This window comes from Ahaetulla prasina, chromosome 2, assembly GCF_028640845.1.
Source record: "Ahaetulla prasina isolate Xishuangbanna chromosome 2, ASM2864084v1, whole genome shotgun sequence".
In the NCBI taxonomy this organism is placed as follows: Eukaryota; Metazoa; Chordata; class Lepidosauria; order Squamata; family Colubridae; genus Ahaetulla; species Ahaetulla prasina.
The window spans coordinates 149,730,433-149,751,031 of record NC_080540.1 but is presented as its reverse complement, the minus strand read 5'-3'; the positions used below and the strand labels follow the sequence as shown (position 1 = coordinate 149,751,031).

The following is a 20,599-nucleotide window of genomic DNA, read 5'->3' as shown; positions in this document are numbered from 1 at the left end:
GGAGGTGTGAATCCAGCTTAATGAGGCAGGGAGAAGCATTATTAAGAATGTCATTAAAGTAACAATGTCCCAAATAAGACTCTTAAAAGGCAGTGCTGTGAAAGAAAGAGCGGTAATGCAGGCAAAACCATAATTCCTGCAAAATATCCGGAGTGGACCATTTATTTCAAGTAGTGATATTCCAGGAACATTCATTCAAGGATACACAGTTATTTTTGGGTCAAGGGCAGCAATCAGCCTTTAAGTGGTGCTCCCCCACCAAAAGGAGTAGGCAGCAAAACCTACAACTCTCTTCATTTTATATCCAATTAGTTATAAATGACCGTAGCTAATAGGGTAGTCCCTGGTCCTGTATTTAATTATGTTTTCCTTCTTGTCACATTTAAAGACAGAACTTGGTAATTTTTGAAGGACTCTGTGATGAGAACTGCATCTAAAGACCTTTGGAGTCCCTGTATCAATTCTAAGGGAAGCTCAAGTTGAGCCCTTTTGCATAAGATTCTACGAACATAAAGGAGGTCAGCAAATTCTGATTTTCAAGAGGCATTTCTATTTCATCTCCTTTTTCCTTGCCGCAAAATTTATTGCCAGGATAGGATTATGTAAGCATGGAATCTCTCTTGTAATAGAAGCATGACATGTGTTTGAACAAGTTTTTTTTTAATTATATAACATATTCCTCTCTATAAAAAAAAAAGGCACAAAAGAGTCCTAGAAAAATATGCAAAATAGCTATCTTCCTCCTGCACATTTTCACATTAACAAGAAAAATCCCTTGAAACTGGAAAAAGCTTAAAGAAAACCAGCTTGATCTTTGATAGGACTTTGAGGAGAGCCATGTTTTTGGGGGGGATGGATTTGAGCTTTTATTTTTCTCTTTTCTTCTTTGGCATTTTCAGTGTCATCATAGGCAGGCAGGATCATTTTGCTATCAGAATTTAGGCTGATTCCAAACCTTATGGTAAACATTAATTTTTCCAGGAAAGAAAAAGAGCACTCAAAATGCCCTTCGAAACATCACTCACAAAAATCACAAGGGACAGAAAATGGTTGTAAGGGCCACATGGAGTGATTAACAAGCAATCCCTGCTAGCAAATTGTCAGAAATCCTGGCATTATTCCAACTCCTTAAATACCTACATTTTCTTTCCCAACATTTGCTTTGAATAATGAAATACAAATGTACATGACCTGAGAACTAGTTTCTCTGTATTGGTTCTTTTCCCCCCCAAAGAATATTGTGGAACTTTCCAGAAACTCACCTAGTAGTAAATTAGGTAAATAAATTAGGAATAAATTGAGTAGGAGTAAATCTCACACAATTTGATGAATGAACGCTTGTGAGGTTTTTCTAGTGAGATACTAGATTCTGAAACTTGATTAATTTGTATAATTCATAGCTATGGAAGAACAATGTTACAACAACTATTTTTAGGATCTAGATGATTTTTGGGGGGGAAAATAGTGTAATCAAGTTAGGACTTAGATGGAAAAGCACATAGAAACTGCAGATCTGTTCCAAGGGAAAAAAAAACCCCACAAGGTAGCAGTGGTAAAGTCTTGCCATACTCTGGCCAGCATGTCCATGAAACCATTAGGAACCAAGATTGATTGGAGCCAGTCTAGTTAATACAATATTCTGATCACTAGTCAATTGAACTACACTTAATAAGTTTTAACTGTATTATTTTATTCACAATTAAGATGACTACAGGATTTTCTCAGGACTATCCATAAAAGCTCCCCTTTTGAATATTAAGGCGTTTATTACCTTGATGAACGTATTATTACGTGAATATTACCTTGATTATTACGTATCTTTTCTTTTATGCACATTGAGAGCATATGAACCAAGACAAATTCCTTGTGTGTCCAATCACACTTGGCCAATAAAAATTCTATTCTATTCTATTCTATTCTATTCTATTCTATTCTATTCTATTCTATTCTATTCTAATGTATTTAACACATCCGTCTCTCAGTTACTAAAATTAATTAAAATCCTCACTTTTCATTGAGAGTTCAAAAAGGAGGGGTGAGGGATGGGGAGCCTATTTTGCACCCAACATTCTTAGTTATGTGATGGTGAATGTTCCATAGAACAGAGGTGACAAACCTGGTGGCTTTCTGGATATGGTTTAACTACAATTCCTCTGTCCCCGAGTACTGGCCACAATGATGGGCAATGGAAATCGTAGTCCAATGATATTTGATTCCCTATTGTTTGAAAGGGTGTTAAAAAAAAGGCATATATGATATAGTGATTGGCCTAGAAACCAGGAGACTGGGAGTTCTAGTCCCACTTTAGGCATGAAAGCTTGCCTCATAACTTCAGGCCAATTATTCTCTCTTAGTCCAGCTCACCTCATGGGGTTGTTGTTGTGGAGAAATGAGGAGGAAGGAGCGTTGGTATGCTCCCCGCCTTGTGTTGTCTATGGTGGGGGGTGGGGGGAAAGTCGGGATAAAAATCTAAATAAATATATACAAGAAATCCATTGCAGGTGACCTTAAATGTGCTTTCCCTCCCATTTCCTTATGCACCTCAGGTTAAAAAAATTGTAATCGGGATCGTCAGCCACGCAATGTCCGTTTCCTGGCTGAATTCAGGTGTGGGTCGTGAGGATCCAGAGGGTCAGCGAGCGCCTGTGATGGGAAGCTTTGTGTATCCCTATCCCATCCCCCCCCCGGGCCATTCTCTTTCGGAATGCTGAGGCCATCTTCCCTTTGATGTGCATCCATCCGCCGCTCCCAACCACCGCCTGACCTCTTGCCTTCTCTCTCCCTGCCTCCCTCATTGTTCCCTTCTCGCGCACCGCCGCCGCCGCCACCTCCTCCCCAACCCATCCTCCGCGTCTTTCTCCTCCCTTTGCTGATGTCATCCGCTGCCTGTTCTGGCTGAAGGCATCGGCGAGAGCAGCGAGTAGGACCCACCGGGTCGTACGCCTGCCTGCCTGCCTGCCTGCCCGCGCGCGATCATGGCTGCTCCGGTGGGGCGGCAGAGCCTCTCGCCCGCGGCTCCCAGCTAATCCCCCCAGGGCGCGATGGAGCCCGGCGGCCCCGAAGAGCCCCCGCGTCTCCTGCAGTTACTGCGGAAACTCAAGGAGGTCTTTGATGTATGTGACGAAGACGCTGACGGCTTCATCCGGGTGGAACACTTCGTGGCCCTCGGGCTGCAGTTCGGCCAGGGGGATGAGGTAAGGAAGGAGTGAGTGGCTTGGGCGGGACACGATCGCCAGGTGGGGAGAGAAAGGGTGGGGGACCCACCGAAAGGCCCGGGGCCCTTCGGGATCGCCTGCTGAGGAAGCCGGATTCCTTAAGATCTGCTCTTCTTTAGAGGAGAGCCTTGATTTGGATTACCTGGAGCTAGCCCCATTCCCCAGAGGCCCATTTTGTAAGCCCTCCACTTTCCTTTCCTCTCCTCCTTCGCTATCCCTTCAGCCCTCCAACATTGGATTGGACAGATGAGCTTGAAGCTTGCTAAGACATAAGGTCTTCACGTCAGGGCTTAACGCTGAATGATGGTGGAACCGGTGCAGATTTCTGAGCATGGGCAGAGAGCTTTTCCCTCCCTTAATATCGGGCCCGGCTCCCATTTTTGAGGGGAGGGAGGTGGACTTTCACCAATTCCCCTTTAAACCAGGGGTCTCCAACCTTGGCAACTTTAAGCCGGGAGGACTTCAACTCCCAGACTTCCCCAGCCAGCTTAGCTTTGCTTTGCTTTGCTGGCTGGGGAATTCTGGGAGTTGAAATCCACCAGGCTTAAAGTTGCCGTGGTTGGAGACCTCTGCTTTAGACTATAAATGTTGTATTGCTTGGGGAGAAGGATAATTACTCTTGGACAGCCACACAGATCCCTCACAAATATTTAATCACTGCAGCGGTCTCTACCCCATGCATTGGACACTCATGAAGCAGAAATCTACAGGAGAAAATAAACTAGTGGCAACTAGTTCCCTACCATGCTGGCCCCCCCACCCCCCGCCATGCCTGAAGCCCAAAACACCCCATGGAGAAGATGTGTCCCAATGCCTTGGGTCGGAAGACCTTGCATACAGCTCTGTGGAATAGACTGGTGTTTCAGGAATACCCCCCTCCCCAGAACAATTGCAGTATCCCTGACACCCCAGTCCTAATTTTCTAAATGTCAGAGAATCATGGGAGACTATTTAGGTCGTCAGCTCCATGCTCAGTGCAAGAATCCAAATTTAAATCTAGGTAGTCTCTGCTTGAACACATCCAGAGAAAGAAGCTCACCTCTTGGGTATTTGTTCACAGTTAAACTTCCATTGCTATTTTTCCCAGCATTCAGCCAGAATCTGTTTCCCTGTAACAAGACACTTATTCTGGGTCCTGCTCCCTGGGATGATTGATACAGATCCGATTTATGTCATTCCTTCAGGCATTAGCAAACTCCTGTCATATCCCCTTACCCAGTTACTGTATGTATGTATATATCTATATTTATATCTCTATCTCTATTATATCTATCTATCTATCTACCTACCTACCTACCTACCTACCTACCTACCTACCTACCTACCTACCTACCTACCTACCTATCTATCTATCTATCTATCTATCTATCTATCTATCTATCTATCTATCTATCTATCTAACCTTACTGTTTACTCAGCCTCTCCTTAGACTTTATTACCCTTCTCTGCACCTATTCTCATATCTTTTCTTAAAATTTGGTGTTTGGAGGCAGACATAGTACTTGAAGCGGGGTTGACCAGTGCAGAGTAATATGAAATTATTACTTTATTACCTGGACTGATGCAGCCTAAATTTGTTGTTGTTTTTAGCAGCCACGTCATGGTGCTGACTCATATTCCGCTTGTGATAAGTTCCAAGATCATTTTCACATGTACAATTATCAAATTACTACCTCCCATCCCATCCCTGTGCATTTGACTTCTTCTTAACGGAAGAACTTTTCATTTCTCTCTATTAGGGTTTCATTCTTTTATTTTCGGTCAATTTCTCTAATCCGTTAGCATCAATTTGAATATAGTTTTGGTCTTTCGTAGAATGTTAACTTCCATCCATTTCTGTGTTATTTGCAAATTAGATCATTCTCTTCACCTCTTCCAATCTATTAATGAAAACAGTGCCAGGTTCAGAATCAAACTTCACGGTACTCTACTTGATGAAGAATTACTGATGAGCACTCTTTTTAAGTATTGTTTTCAAGGTAGCTTTAGATCACTTAATACATATTCCACCTAATTCAGATTTAACTAATCTTAATGTCATTACAATGCAATAGCATTTTATCAAAATGCTTTGCTGAAATCAAGAGATATTATGCTAGTAGCATTCCTTCAATCTATTAAGTCATAAAATTTGAAATAGAATTAGTCTGACAAATCCCTACTGATTTCTTTTCAAGGTGTTCTTTTGTATATTTGTTTATTGGTATCCTGCCTTTATTATTTTTACAAATAACTCAAGGTAGTGAACATAATCCAACATATCCCATTTTCCCCACAACAACAATCCTGTGAGGCGGGTTGGGCGGAGAGAGAGTGACTGGCTCAAAGTCACACAGCTGGTTTTCATAGCTAGAACTCACAGTCACCTGCTTTGTAGCCTGGTACCTTTACCACTAGTCCGGATCTCTATGTGATCTAGTCTTGAATCTTCATAGGTGTCATTCCAACTGATATGGATTTCCTCATGTCTTTTTTTACTCTCTTTCCAAAGTTAGGGACATTTCCTTTCCTTCAGTGAGTTGGTACTTCATTCATTCTCAGAGATACTGAGCAGAGGTACTATTGGCAAATTTCTTCGGGTTCTCTTTTGAGTATTTTTCTTTTTAGTACCCATTACCCTGTCTTGATCTGGTTTCCACACACATTTATTCTGCTACAGAGTCCTACTAATACTAAATGTCAATTTTTTGAACATAAACTCTGGATGATTTAGTAGCATATCTGCCAGAGGATTATATTTTAACACCACTACTGGAAGGTAAAATTAGTAAGAGAACGGGCATTTTGCTGGAGTCTCATTGCCTGATGGATTCTTCTTAGGGTATCAAATCAGAGCAGCAAAAATCTGGATGATCATTTGGTGATGCCAAAAGATATAGAAACCATTAATTGCTTGCAGCTATCTAGCAGTTAGTTATCTGAAGTTTGCAGTGCAGGTTTGATAGTCCTAATCTTAACTAAGTGCTCAAAGGACTCCTGATTCCACAGCTTTCTCTTTCTGATAAATCATAACATTTTTGGTTTTTTATCTGCTCTTTATATCATCAAGAGCTTATGCACCTTGGGGCTTCTGATGTTTACGTAGCTTTTTCTTTAGAAATAAAAGAGCCTTCAAACAAAACTATGCTGCAAAATAATGGGGCAGGCAGTTATATTCTAATAATGATAGAAGGAAAACCTTTTCTTAAATGCTGGTGAAAAATCTTGTGAAGGGTGCTTGAATCAAAATTGTCAAAAGAAATAAATAAATTGCTGCTTTTGAGAAGTAAGAATCAGGAAACAATTTTACAAACTGTGGGAAAGGGAAGGGAAGGGGAAGGAAGGAAGGAAGGAAGGAAGGAAGGAAGGAAGGAAGGAAGGAAGGAAGGAAGGTCTCCTCCTCACCTACTTTTTCTCTTGCCTAATCTCAACAGCCCTTCAATCATTTCATTAGGTGTTTTTCTCTATCAATATCTGTGGACAAAGGTCTCACTGACATTATCTCTGTTTGCTCACTGTCATTAGAATTCTGTACACTTCCGAAAAATCAGCCTTAAAGAGTACAGCAGATTCAGAAGGAGTGCTTATGTGCTGTTTCAGTATTGGTTTAACTGAAGATGTCTCTTGATGTGCGTGTGCAGAGGATGTAAGATGGGCTTAGTTGAAGGATCTGATCTTGGAAGTAGCAGCTTCATTAAGACCCATTGCTTTATAAGAACATGAAATGAATATACTACAAAGAAAAAGAGTAAAGCTGTGAGACCTGAGTCATAACACCGAACTCATCACTAGGGGGATTACTTCTGTAGTAAGTAGCTTGAAAGAATGAAGCCTTCAGTTACAGCCATCAGATGGTGAAGCAAATCTGAAACCTTATTGTGGATCATAGTTGACATCTTAGCTGATCTGAATTATTAGATACGGTGAAACTGCTTTGACCATCCTTTAAAAATAATAAAAACATTGTCCTTAGTTCCCCAAAGAGATCATAGCATCTCCTCTATTGTGATGTCCCCTTGAGAATGTTTTGAGAGTTCTGATTTTATCTTGCTTTGGAGGTGGTATTTGGCCGGTTTGAACTGGTTCGGGCAAACTGGTAATGGCGAGCTCTCCAGCACTATGCCGTCCTATTTGGCCATGTTTTCTAAGCCACGCATATGCGTGCAAGCTGCATGCGCAAGCAAAGGGCATGTGCAGAAGACTGTGCACATGCGTGGAAGGCATTTTCGGTGTGCGGTGAACCGGTAGTAAAATTATGGGAAACCCACCTTTGCCTTGCTTGCTTCATCATAAGCTGCATGATGGCTTTTAATATTTTTGCAATATGATGCTGGCTCTTATACAGTCCGGTCCTGAAGATTGTGCTTATCAGGTGTTGTATAAATATAGAAATGGAGAATTACAGTTTGAACAAGTAAAGTTCTTATCATTATTTTTTGTTTTGTTTTTACGGACCTGCTGTTGTATTTGTTGTTTGTTTTCTTTTTAAACCCTGTTTACAAAATGCTTTCAATAGAATGGAAATTTGGAAGAGTTAGCTCAGAAACGTCTTTCTCTCTTTTACCATTTTCGGGGGGGAAATCCATAGAGCAAAAGGAAATGAACAAGCATTAGATACAGGGATGGGTTCTACTTACCTTTACTACCGGTTTGCAACGGGAGCTTGCTTCACTCGCGCACGTGCTTCTGCACATGCGCAGGAGCCCCTTGATGACATCGGGGTGGGTGGGCGGAGCCTCCCACTGGTTTTACTACCGGTTCTATAGAACCGGACAGAACCAGGAGCAACCCACCACTGATTCGATAGCAATATAGAACAACATGCATTATTGAACTTATTCATACGGAGATAATTTTTTTTTTCATTTATGCATAGTTCACTTTTTAATAAGGATGATCTACACTTATTTTATTTATATGTCTTTTTTAAAAATACATTTATATCACATTGAATTAAAACAACATTGAGGGTCAATAACTTCTTATTGATTTATTATAGATCAGCCAAAACCTGGCAATATAAACAGTTATTTAAAAAATTAACAAAGACAGCTATAAAGAAAGCATACAAGTAGTCTTCAACTTATGACCACATTTAAGGAGCAGGATTTCTGTTGTTAAGCAAAGAGGTTGTTAAATGAGTCGCACTCAGTTTTATGTTCTTTTTTTTTTGCTATGTTTGTTAAGCAGATCAACACCCTTGTTAAGTGCATCATGTGGTCGTTGAGTGAATCTGGCTTCCCTCATTGACTTGGCTTCCCAGAAGCCAGCTGGGAAAGTCACAAGTGGCAATCTGGTTGAATTCCAGGACTCTGTATCTTTTGTAAATCCATGCCCTGTTTGCCAAGTGCCCAAATGTTTTTTTTTTGTTTTTTTTTATTGAAAGAGTTTTAAAAAACAAAAACATTTTCCCCCTTTTTCCCCCCTCCCTCCCCCCCCAAAAAACCCCCCCAAAAAAACCCAAAAAGACCCTTTCCCCCCCCCCCCCGGCTTCCCGGGTCAATCACAAGGTATTGTTATACATAAACCAAACATAGAATAAAATTTTCCCTTCCAATCCAAATAACCACATCCAAAGCTTTTCATCTCCCAACCCCCTCCCCATTACATAAAATAACTTTCTAATTATTCAAAGGCAATCTGATATTTCTTAATCTGATATCTGTTTTGTAGATAATCAATCCATTTTTCCATTCAATTAAATATTTTTCCTGCGTATTGTCTTTTAAAAACGCTGAGATTTTAGCCATCTCAGCCAAATTAATAACTTTCAATATCCATTCTTCTATTGTAGGTATCTCTTCTTTCTTCCAGTATTGTCCAATCAACAGTCTTGCTGCTGTTATTAAATTCAGAATCAATTTAGTCTCAATCCCTGTACAATCCGTTATAATTCCCAAAAGGAAAAATTGTGGCAGGAACTTTATCTTCTTCTTCAGTACATTTTGAATAATCCACCAAATTCTTATCCAAAAGACCTTAATTTTCTTGCAAGTCCGATGTAAGATGGGCTTAGTTGAAGGATCTGATCTTGGAAGTAGCAGCTTCATTAAGACCCATTGCTTTATAAGAACATGAAATGAATATACTACAAAGAAAAAGAGTAAAGCTGTGAGACCTGAGTCATAACACCGAACTCATCACTAGGGGGATTACTTCTGTAGTAAGTAGCTTGAAAGAATGAAGCCTTCAGTTACAGCCATCAGATGGTGAAGCAAATCTGAAACCTTATTGTGGATCATAGTTGACATCTTAGCTGATCTGAATTATTAGATACGGTGAAACTGCTTTGACCATCCTTTAAAAATAATAAAAACATTGTCCTTAGTTCCCCAAAGAGATCATAGCATCTCCTCTATTGTGATGTCCCCTTGAGAATGTTTTGAGAGTTCTGATTTTATCTTGCTTTGGAGGTGGTATTTGGCCGGTTTGAACTGGTTCGGGCAAACTGGTAGTGGCGAGCTCTCCAGCACTATGTCGTCCTATTTGGCCATGTTTTCTAAGCCACGCATATGCATGCAAGCTGCATGCGCAAGCAAAGGGCATGTGCAGAAGACTGTGCACATGCGTGGAAGGCATTTTCGGTGTGCGGTGAACTGATAGTAAAATTATGGGAAACCCACCTTTGCCTTGCTTGCTTCATCATAAGCTGCATGATGGCTTTTAATATTTTTGCAATATGATGCTGGCTCTTATACAGTCCGGTCCTGAAGATTGTGCTTATCAGGTGTTGTATAAATATAGAAATGGAGAATTACAGTTTGAACAAGTAAAGTTCTTATCATTATTTTTTGTTTTGTTTTTACGGACCTGCTGTTGTATTTGTTGTTTGTTTTCTTTTTAAACCCTGTTTACAAAATGCTTTCAATAGAATGGAAATTTGGAAGAGTTAGCTCAGAAACGTCTTTCTCTCTTTTACCATTTTCGGGGGGAAAATCCATAGAGCAAAAGGAAATGAACAAGCATTAGATACAGGGGTGGGTTCTACTTACCTTTACTACCGGTTTGCAACGGGAGCGCATGTGCTTGCTTCACTCGCGCACGTGCTTCTGCACATGCGCAGGAGCCCCTTGATGACATCGGGGTGGGTGGGCAGAGCCTCCCACTGGTTTTACTACCGGTTCTATAGAACCGGACAGAACCAGGAGCAACCCACCACTGATTCGATAGCAATATAGAACAACATGCATTATTGAACTTATTCATACGGAGATATTTTTTTTTTCATTTATGCATAGTTCACTTTTTAATAAGGATGATCTACACTTATTTTATTTATATGTCTTTTTTAAAAATACATTTATATCACATTGAATTAAAACAACATTGAGGGTCAATAACTTCTTATTGATTTATTATAGGTCAGCCAAAACCTGGCAATATAAACAGTTATTAAAAAAATTAACAAAGACAGCTATAAAGAAAGCATACAAGTAGTCTTCAACTTATGACCACATTTAAGGAGCAGGATTTCTGTTGTTAGGCAAAGAGGTTGTTAAATGAGTCGCACTCAGTTTTATGTTCTTTTTTTTTTGCTATGTTTGTTAAGCAGATCAACACCGTTGTTACGTGCATCATGTGGTCGTTGAGTGAATCTGGCTTCCCTCATTGACTTGGCTTCCCAGAAGCCAGCTGGGAAAGTCACAAGTGGCAATCTGGTTGAATTCCAGGACTCTGTATCTTTTGTAAATCCATGCCCCGTTTGCCAAGTGCCCAAATGTTTTTTTTTTTTTTTTATTGAAAGAGTTTTAAAAACAAAACATTTTCCCCTTTTTCCCCTCCTCCCCCCAAAACCCCCAAAACCCAAAAGACCCTTTCCCCGGCTTCCCGGGTCAATCACAAGGTATTGTTATACATAAACCAAACATAGAATAAAATTTTCCTTCCAATCCAAATAACCACATCCAAAGCTTTTCATCTCCCAACCCCTCCCATTACATAAAATAACTTTCTAATTATTCAAAGGCAATCTGATATTTCTTAATCTGATATCTGTTTTGTAGATAATCAATCCATTTTTCCATTCAATTAAATATCTTTCCTGCGTATTGTCTTTTAAAACGCTGAGATTTTAGCCATCTCAGCCAAATTAATAACTTTCAATATCCATTCTTCTATTGTAGGTATCTCTTCTTCTTCCAGTATTGTCCAATCAACAGTCTTGCTGCTGTTATTAAATTCAGAATCAATTTAGTCTCAATCCCTGTACAATCCGTTATAATTCCCAAAAGGAAAAATTGTGGCAGGAACTTTATCTTCTTCTTCAGTACATTTTGAATAATCCACCAAATTCTTATCCAAAAGACCTTAATTTTCTTGCAAGTCCACCAAATATGAAAATATGTAGCATCATCACAATCACACCTCCAACATTTCGCTTGGATATTAGGATACATACATGATAATTTTTTGGGATCTAAGTGCCATCTATAAAACATCTTATAAAAATTTTCCCTTAAATTCTGTGCTTGTGTAAACTTAACATTTCTAACCCAAATTTTCTCCCATGTTTCCAACATTATTGGTTCCTGAATATTCTGTGCCCATTTTATCATACAATCCTTTACCAAATCCTTTCCGAATCTATTTCAAGCAACACATTATACAATCTCTTTATATGCTCCTGGGTCTGATTTCTAATTTGCTTTATTAAATTTTCCTCCTTTGCATTATACCAATTTTTGATCTTCTTTCCATCTAGCACTTATTTGCCCATATTGAAACCAAGTATAATTCCTCCTTCTTCATTTTAATACCTGTAATGATTTTAATTGCAATCTACCTCCTTCAGCATACAAAAGTTCTTTATATGTAATCATTTCCTGTTTCTGTTCTATATTTATATTCTCTATTGCATGTCTAGGGCTCGCCCATATAGGAATCTTGTAATCTAATTTATAGGGATATTTTTCCAGACCATAAAGAGCACTTCTCAACACATGATTCTTAAAAGCCCTATCCACTTTTTTTTCATAAAATAAGTACGCATGCCATCCATATAACAAGTCATAACCTTCTATATTCAAAATTCTTTCCTCTGTTAAGTTAAACCAATCACTTATTACTGAAAGGGTTACTGCTTCATAATATAGTTTAAAGTTAGGCATTCTTAAACCATCTCTTTCCCGTGAGTCCTATATTATTTTCATTTTAACCCTTGCCTTTTTACCCTGCCATATAAATTTGTTAATCCCAATCTGCCAATCTTCCAAATTTTTATCCTTTTTAATTATTGGTATCATCTGGAACAGAAACAAAAATCTAGGTAACACATTCATTTTAATAGCCGCAATCCTTCCCAATAGGGATAACTGCAATTTCTTCCAGCCACTCATATCATTCTGAACTTTTTGCCATAGCAAGTCATAATTATTCTTATAAAGTTTCTTGTTCGATGAGCTAATATAGACCCCTAAATATTTAACCTTTTTTACTACCTCAAATCCTGTCATTTCCTCTAGTTTTTGTTTCTGTTGTATAGACATATTTTTAATTATCACTTTTGTTTTATTCTGATTTATTTTAAATCCTGATACCTTTCCATATTTATCAATTACTTCCAACAAAAATCTACTTGAATTTATAGGATTCGTTAACGTAACCACTACATCATCTGCAAAAGCTCTAACTTTGTACTCATATTGTCTAATCTTAATTCCCTCTATTTTCGTTAATTAACCAAGTGCCCAAATGTTGATGAAGAGGGGATGCTACAATGGCTGTAAGTTCAAGGAGTGTCACTTTCTTCTGTGCTGTTGTAACTCTGAATGGTCATAAATGAATGGTTGTAAATAGAGGACTACCTATAGATACATGAAACCATAAGCAACAATCCCTATGCACATCCTAGCTGTAACATTATTAGGAAATATTGAAGAACTAGTTAGAATTCAACTTTTTTTCTTACTCTCAACAGGCTAATGGCTGAACTGATAAAATTCCTCCTGTTCCCAATATGTTCCTCTAAAAACATATCAGACATAATTATACTCGGAAGGGGAATATACCTCTATTTCACAACTATCTAAAACATGAAGAATGGCTGCAGGGCCTGGGTTTGGCTAGTCTAAAGAAAAGAAGAATTAGGGGTGACATGATAGCAGTTTCCCAGTATTTGAGGGGCTGCCACAAAGAAGAGGGGATTACTCTCCAAAGCCCAGAGGGCAAGACAAGAAACTAATCAAAGAGAGAAACAAGCTGGAATTAAGGAGAAACTTCATAACAGTGAAGATAATTAACCAGCTGAACAGCTTGCCTTCAGAAGTCCTGGATGCTCACTTGATGTTTTTAAGAAGAGACTAGACAATCGCTTATCTGAAACAATATAGATTCTCCTGCTTGAGCAGGGGGCTGGGCTAGAAGACCTCCAAAGTCCCTTCCAGCTCCTATCCTATCCTATCCTATCCTATCCTATCCTATCCTATCCTATCCTATCCTATCCTATCCTATCCTATCCTAAACAAAACTTAAGAAAATCCTAGTACCACCTACTCAAGTCACTAATCTTATTTGATTATTTCCCTTTAACAAATTGTCACTAGTATTAAACTCTTTAAATCAAACAAAGCTACTGGCCAGCCTTGATGGTTTTTCACTTGAAACAATACAAAAATATATTGGCTTTCTCTCTCCTGTTTTATTAGATATATAGTGAAGCTTCCTCAAATACAATCCTCCCTTTCAGTTTTAATGAAGCAAATCTCTTAATTACTCACAAGCTGAGCAAGGCTCCTACTCTGCAATCTGCATATTCCCTTGATAAATCTGGATGCTAAGATTTTAACAGCTCCTTTTATTGACAAAGAATCTTCTTTATGAGAGAATATCGGTTCAGAAATTAGGGTAACTGGACCCTTCCTAATATCATTTCGTTGGACCAATGCGGTTCTGATGTAGCTATTTTTAAACTTTTGTGGAATTAAAAACCGATTTACGTAAGAATAGTGCTTGGCAAGTATTCAGTTCAAGCACTTGTTGGCTGTTTGTTTCTGATGCAAGTTTGAATTCCACAGTCAACTGGGGGTCCTTAATAAGACTGAGCAAAAATGTTCTCTGGGTGCATCAGATATGCACGGAGCAGGCTGTGTTGGGTGACCTGGGCTTGGACTGAGCAAATGTATTTGGTCTGGACCAGAGTGGTATTCAGCTGATTCAGACCGGTTCGCCTGAACTGGTAGTGGAAATCATGGGTGGACCCGCCCCCCCTGCCCCCCCCGCCCTGGCTCTATGCCATCCTATTTAGGCACATTTTTGAGGCTGGGCGCATGCGCAAGGCACACATGAACAAAATGCATGCCCAGGCGTCCAGGTGCAAGCGCAGAAGGCAGGCATGCTCGCAAACTGGGCACATGTACACGAAGTGAGCGTGCATGCGCGGGGTGAACTAGTAGTAACATAATCCGAAACCCACCACTGGTCTGGACCTGAACCTGGAAGGCATGTCTTTTGGATAGAATCAGAACAGAAGAGACCTTGGAGGTCTTCTAGTCCAGCTCCCTGCTCAATAATAATAATAATGATAATAATAATAATAATAATAATAATAATAATAATAATAATAATAATAATAATAATTATTATTATTATTATTATTATTATTAGGGCCTCTGGTGGCTCAGACTGCTAAGAAAGTCTGTTATTAACACAGCTGCTTGCAATTACTGCAGGTTCTAGTCCCACCAGGCCCAAGGTTGACTCAGCCTTCCATCCTTTATAAGGTAGGTAAAATGAGGACCCAGATTGTTGGGGGCAATAAGTTGACTTTGTATATAATATACAAATGGATGAAGACAATTGCTAACATAGTGTAAGCCGCCCTGAGTCTTCGGAGAAGGGCGGAATATAAATGCAAATAATAATAATAATAATAATAATAATAATAATAATAATAATAATAATAATAATAATAATAATAATAATAATAATAATAATATAATTTTTATACCGCCCTTCTCCCGAAGGACTCAGGGCAGTTAACAGCCAGATAAAATACAATACAATACAATACAATAAAATCACTATTAAAAAACTTATTCGATGTGGCCAATAAATTAAATTATAAAATACATATTATAAAATACAATTCCATTTAAAATTCAATTTTTAAAAAACCCCTTTTTTATGCCAGTCCTGCTCGGAAGAATAAATACATCTTCAGCTCGTGGCGAAAGGTCCGGAGGTCAGGAAGTTGTCGAAGTCCTGGGGGAAGCTCATTCCAAGCAGGAGATCCGATACCATTTCAGAGAAGTGGCTGTCCAGTTTCTTCTTAAAACCCTCCAGTGACGGAGCGGCCACAACTTCTGAAGGCAAGCCATTCCAGTGGTTAATTGTCCTCACTGTTAGGAAGTTTCCCCTTTATTCTAGGATGTTTCTCTCCTTGATTAGTTTTCATCCATTGCTTCTTGTTCTGCCCGCTGGTGCTTTGTAGAATAATTTGACCCCGTCTTTTATGGGGCAGCCCCTCAAATACTGGAATACTGCTATCGTGTCCCCCCCCCAGTCTTTTTTCTAGACTAGCCAAAACCCAAATCCTGCAACTGTCCTTCATATGTTTTAGACTCCAGGCCTTTACTCATCTTAGTTGCTCTTCTTTGCACTTTTCTTTTCCTCCACTTTTTTCTCTCAACTTCTTCTTTGTAACGTGACCAAAACTGGATGCAGTATTCCAGGTGTGGTCTTACTAAGGCTTTATAAAGCAGTACTAATTCTTCACGTGATTTTGATTCTCATGAAGTATTCTCAAGATAGGGGTCTTTACTGTGAGAGGGAAGGGATAGGGAAGGTGCAATAAGAGTTGCAAAAATAGGTGGCTGTATAAATCACACAGACAGACAGACAGACAGACAGTGAAGGGCTAACCAGTGGTTCTCAACCTGTGGATCAGGACTCCATTGGGGGTCGAATGACGATTTGCCAGGGGTCGCCTAAGACCATCGGAAATATGGGAAGTATACTTGCGAGTCGAAGAATCGCACTCCAATGGTTGGCTCCACAAGCCAGCTGCAGGCTCTTCAAATCGCTAGCCGAATTTGGCTTCAGGCGCAATGAATTAAAAAAGAGAGAAATCTTTGCTCTGATGTCTCCCTCTCAAGCCAGCTGCAATCACTCCCAATCGCTAGCCTAATCTGGCTTCAGGCGGGATAAACTTAATAGGGGAGGAGTCTCCGCTTTAATGCCTCCGTCCTCAAGGCAATCGCAAGCAGTTCAGATCTCTGAGTCTAGCCAATACGGCTTCAGGCGCAATAAATTCAAAACGAAAATAATTTTACGGTTGGGGTCGCCACATCGTGGGGAATTGTATTAAAGGGGTCGCAGCACTATAAAGGTTGAGAACCACTGGGCTAAGCAGAGGTCAGAAAAGAGAAGCCTCTGGGAAGATAAAGGAAGGGCAGATGGATTAACTGGATATGCTGTGTGTGAACTCAGACATGGAGGAGCAGCTACAGGAAAGAAAGGCACTAGGGAGATGAGAGGAAGGGAAGGATGACCTGTTGTTTTTATGCTGCACTTGATTTGCACTGTAGCAGTGAGAGTCAATTTGGAGTAGTGGTTAAGACGGGTGTCCATACGTGGGAACTTTAAGACTTGTGGACTTCAACTCCCAGAATTCCTCAGCCAGCAAAGCTTAAAGTTCACAAGTCTTAAAAGTTCCCAAGTTTGGACATTCCTGAGGTCAAGGCCTCAGGTTGGAAACTGGAGACTGGGAGTTCTAGTCCCACGTTAAGCACAAAGTCAGCTGGTGATCTTGGGCCAATCATACTCTCTGGAAAGTGCTGTGAAGCACTTGGAATGGACTGCTGCACAAGTTGTGCAGAATAGACCCAGATTTCCTTCTGCAACAGCCAAAAAGTTCCAGGTTTCAGTTTGGCTGTTAAATTGGACACCATAAAATATTTACCCGGATTAATTGCAGGGGTGAAATTCAGCAGGTTCTGACAGGTTCTGGAGAACCGGTAGTGGAAATTTTGAGCAATTTGGAGAACCGGCAAATACCACCTCTGGCTGGCCCCAGAGAGGGGTGGGAATGGAGATTTTGCAGTATCTTTCCCCTGCCATCCCCACCAGGCCACCCCCACCAAGCCACACCACGGCTACCAAGCCATGCCCACAGAACTGGTAGTAAAAAAATTTGGATTTCACCACTGGTTAATTGTGAAATTTTCCCCTTATGTCTTCTGGAAGTATACCTAATAATATTTGTGATTTCAGTTCAAATTTTGTTTTTAGGATTTTTTGAATATTTTGTTTTTCCAATACTATATTTTTAAGGGTTCTTTTTGGTAACATGACTGCCACATACAATGACATATTCTCTTTCTTATGGCATTCCCAAAAGTTATTGTTGCATGATTTGTTTATATTAGAAATTATTGATGGAGTTATACTGTATGCAGTAATGTATATTTCCCCCTTAAGTGATAACTTGGAGTAAATTTATTGATTTTCTTTCCCTCGTAGCACTTCCCATTGTTCAACTCTGATTGTTTCATTGTTTCATCTGTGTGACATATTTCAATAATAATTTACATATATATTGTAATAGGTGATGTTGGTTTGGGGCAGGGGTGAAATCTAAAAATTTTCTACCGGTTCTGTGGGCGTGGCTTAATTGGTGGGTGTGGCTTAGTGGTGAGATGTCTGTGTGGGCGTCGCCAATAACAGTAAATAATAAAAATAATGAAGTATACAAAACAATAAGAGTACCAAAAACCAACTTTCACACATTACACACACACAACACAACATAACTGACTCACACACAATGTAAAAGAAGCTGCACTTCACCCAAAATGTTCCCTGTAACAAGCAGGAACCTCAAATCAGCACAAAAAGCTCAAAAAACAACTTTCACACTTTACACACATACAACACAACACAACACAACTGACTCACACACAATGTAAAAGCAGCTGCACTTCACCCAACATGGCCCCTGCAACAAGCAGGAACCTCACACTTTCACACTTTACACATACACAACACAACACAACTGACACACACACAAAATGCCACATACAGCTTTGTGAGATTTTGTGTATTTGTTTAGTTAGAGTGAAACACTACAGAAACACACCAAATCTCGGAAAGCTGCACAAATATTTTATTTTATTATTTTATTTATTTATTTTTTTAGATCAGGGGTCTCCAACCTTAGTAACTTTAAGGTTTGTGGACTTCAACTCCCAGAGTTTCTCAGCCAGCAAAGCAGGCAGATTGAGTTGCTCACGAGGAGATGGATTTTAGGCAGTCAGGGTCAGTTGCTAGCTGATGCAACTGATTACAGTAGCTGAAGTAAAGCATGGCTTTGCCAGCCCAAAAGGAACAGTAATTATAGGTAAGTGAGGAGGGGGCATTGGGTGGGCATGGGTGGGGACTGTTGTAAGAGGTTGTTAAAAAATGATTTTAAAAGCCTGTGATGATCAGGAAACTCATCTGGGATCGCCAGAGGGAAAAAAGATTTTAAAAGGCTCCTCTGACGATCCCAGCTGAAGTTCCCTCATCAGCCCAGAACCTCTTAAAAGGATTTTTTCTACAAGCTCTTCAAGTAGAAAACATGTTTTTAAAAGTTCTGGTGATGAGGAACTCAGCTGGGATCGCCAGAAGAGCCATTTAAAACCTTTTTTTTTTACAACCTCTTCGGCCGAAGAGGTTGTTAAAAAAAAGAGTTTAAAGGCTCTGACGATCCCAGCTGAGCTACGGGATCATCAAAGGCTTTCTTTTACTTTTAAAGGCATGTTTTCGGCTGAAGAAAAACTGCTTTTAAAAGTAAAAAAATACCAAAAAACCTCTGATGATGGTGCGGCTCAGCAGAGGCAGGGGGCAGGGCCAGGGATTTCTGCTACTGGTTCTCCGAACCACCAGCCGCCATGGCTACCGGATTGGGCGAGCCGGTCCAAACCGGGAGCATTTCACCCTTGGTTTTGGGTGGGGGGGTGTTCAATTTCTGTAATATATTCCTCAGTTCCTTTTTCTTTCTTGAGAGCACTTTGTATCCTTTCAGCAATTTGTAAATACATCAACCATGGTAAATGCAGCAATTTGTAATAATCTTAGCCTTTTATGGAAATAATTCTTTGTCTCTCTTTCTCTTTCTCCCTCTGAAGAAAAATGACATGCCCATTTTTCACACTTACAATAGCATCCCCTGTGGTCACGTGATCAAAATTCTGAAGCCAGATTCACTTAACAACCATGTTACTAACTTAACAACCGCAGTGATTCGTTTAACAACTGTGGCAAGAAAGGTTGTAAAATGGGGTAAAATCACTTGACCATCTTGCTTAGCCATGGGAACGTTGGGCTCAATTGTCATAATTCGAGGATTACCTCTATATATCTGCAATCTGTGTTTTAGGACAGGGGTCTCCAACCTTGGCAACTTTAAGCCTGGAGGACTTCAACTCCCAGAATCCACCAGCAAGCAAAGCTGGCTGGGGAATTCTGGGAGTTGAAGTCCTCCAGGCTTAAAGTTGCCAAGATTGGAGACCCCTGTTTTAGGATATATGGGTGTGCGGTGTGTGTGTGTGTGTGTGTGTGTGTGTGTGTGTGTGTGTGTGTGTGAGAGAGAGAGAGGGAGGGAGGGAGAGGGAGAGGGAGAGGGAGAGGGAGAGAGAGAGGCATCTACCGTACTGAATTCTGGTGTTATCTATTGACACAGGAGAGCTTCCCCAGTTTTGGAAGGCTGCATTCTTTTGAAGACAGAGCATGAAATAAATAAGTTGCATAGTTGCCTGCATATTTTATAAGCTGCTCTGCTTCCTAACAGCATTGGGTTTCATGGCTGTGTTGTGCCTAGGCGACATTCAGAACATTTGTTCCAACAATTGCACGTGGCTTCCTTTATCCTCTCTATTGTCATGAAGCTCTGGGAATCGTGTTCTGTAGACGATCTCGACACCAAAATGGGCAGCGCTGTACAATTAACACTTCAGCGGTGCTAGGAAAGGCATATTGTTCTGAGCTGCTTCATCAGCTTTACACAGCACACTTAACCGTAATAATAAGCAGGGTGGTTGGTGGTGGTAGTGAGGGGTGGGGGGAGAGAAATCTTTCCTCCTTTCTAGCTGTGTTAAATGCATTCGTGAGGCTGCCTTGCTGACTCACGATCAGGCGATCTGTGTTTTGTCATTTTTAAAGCGGATTAAAGATTGTTATCAATTTCTAGGCAAGAAAGCTAATATTTGCAATAGGGTAATGTCTGCACGATTGAAGGGGTGAGAAAATCGTGCGGTGTTGTTTTTTTTAAAACGGATTGGTTTTTGCCTGTAACACAAATTGGAAACAGGCTCCACAATTACCAGCACTGCAATAGAAACAAATAATCCTGTTTCCATCTCATAGGAAGTTTTCTCTATTTATTATAGCATTTAATATGCATAGCACATTCTAACAGAGCTGTGGCAAGA

The 20,599-nt window shown here is 40.0% G+C and overlaps 1 protein-coding gene across 2 annotated transcripts in view; it reads left to right on the top strand.

The window, feature by feature from the left end:
* Positions 1 to 2,913: 2,913 nt before the first annotated feature.
* RAB11FIP4 (RAB11 family interacting protein 4) overlaps positions 2,914 to 20,599 on the top strand; it is a 213,138-nt gene continuing 195,452 nt past the window's right edge. For both annotated transcript variants that reach the window (XM_058173106.1, XM_058173105.1), the window contains exon 1: positions 2,914 to 3,194. In XM_058173106.1, coding sequence (XP_058029089.1) covers positions 3,042 to 3,194 — 153 coding nt within the window. In that variant the 5' untranslated portion in view covers positions 2,914 to 3,041. The remainder of the gene's footprint in view (positions 3,195 to 20,599) is intronic.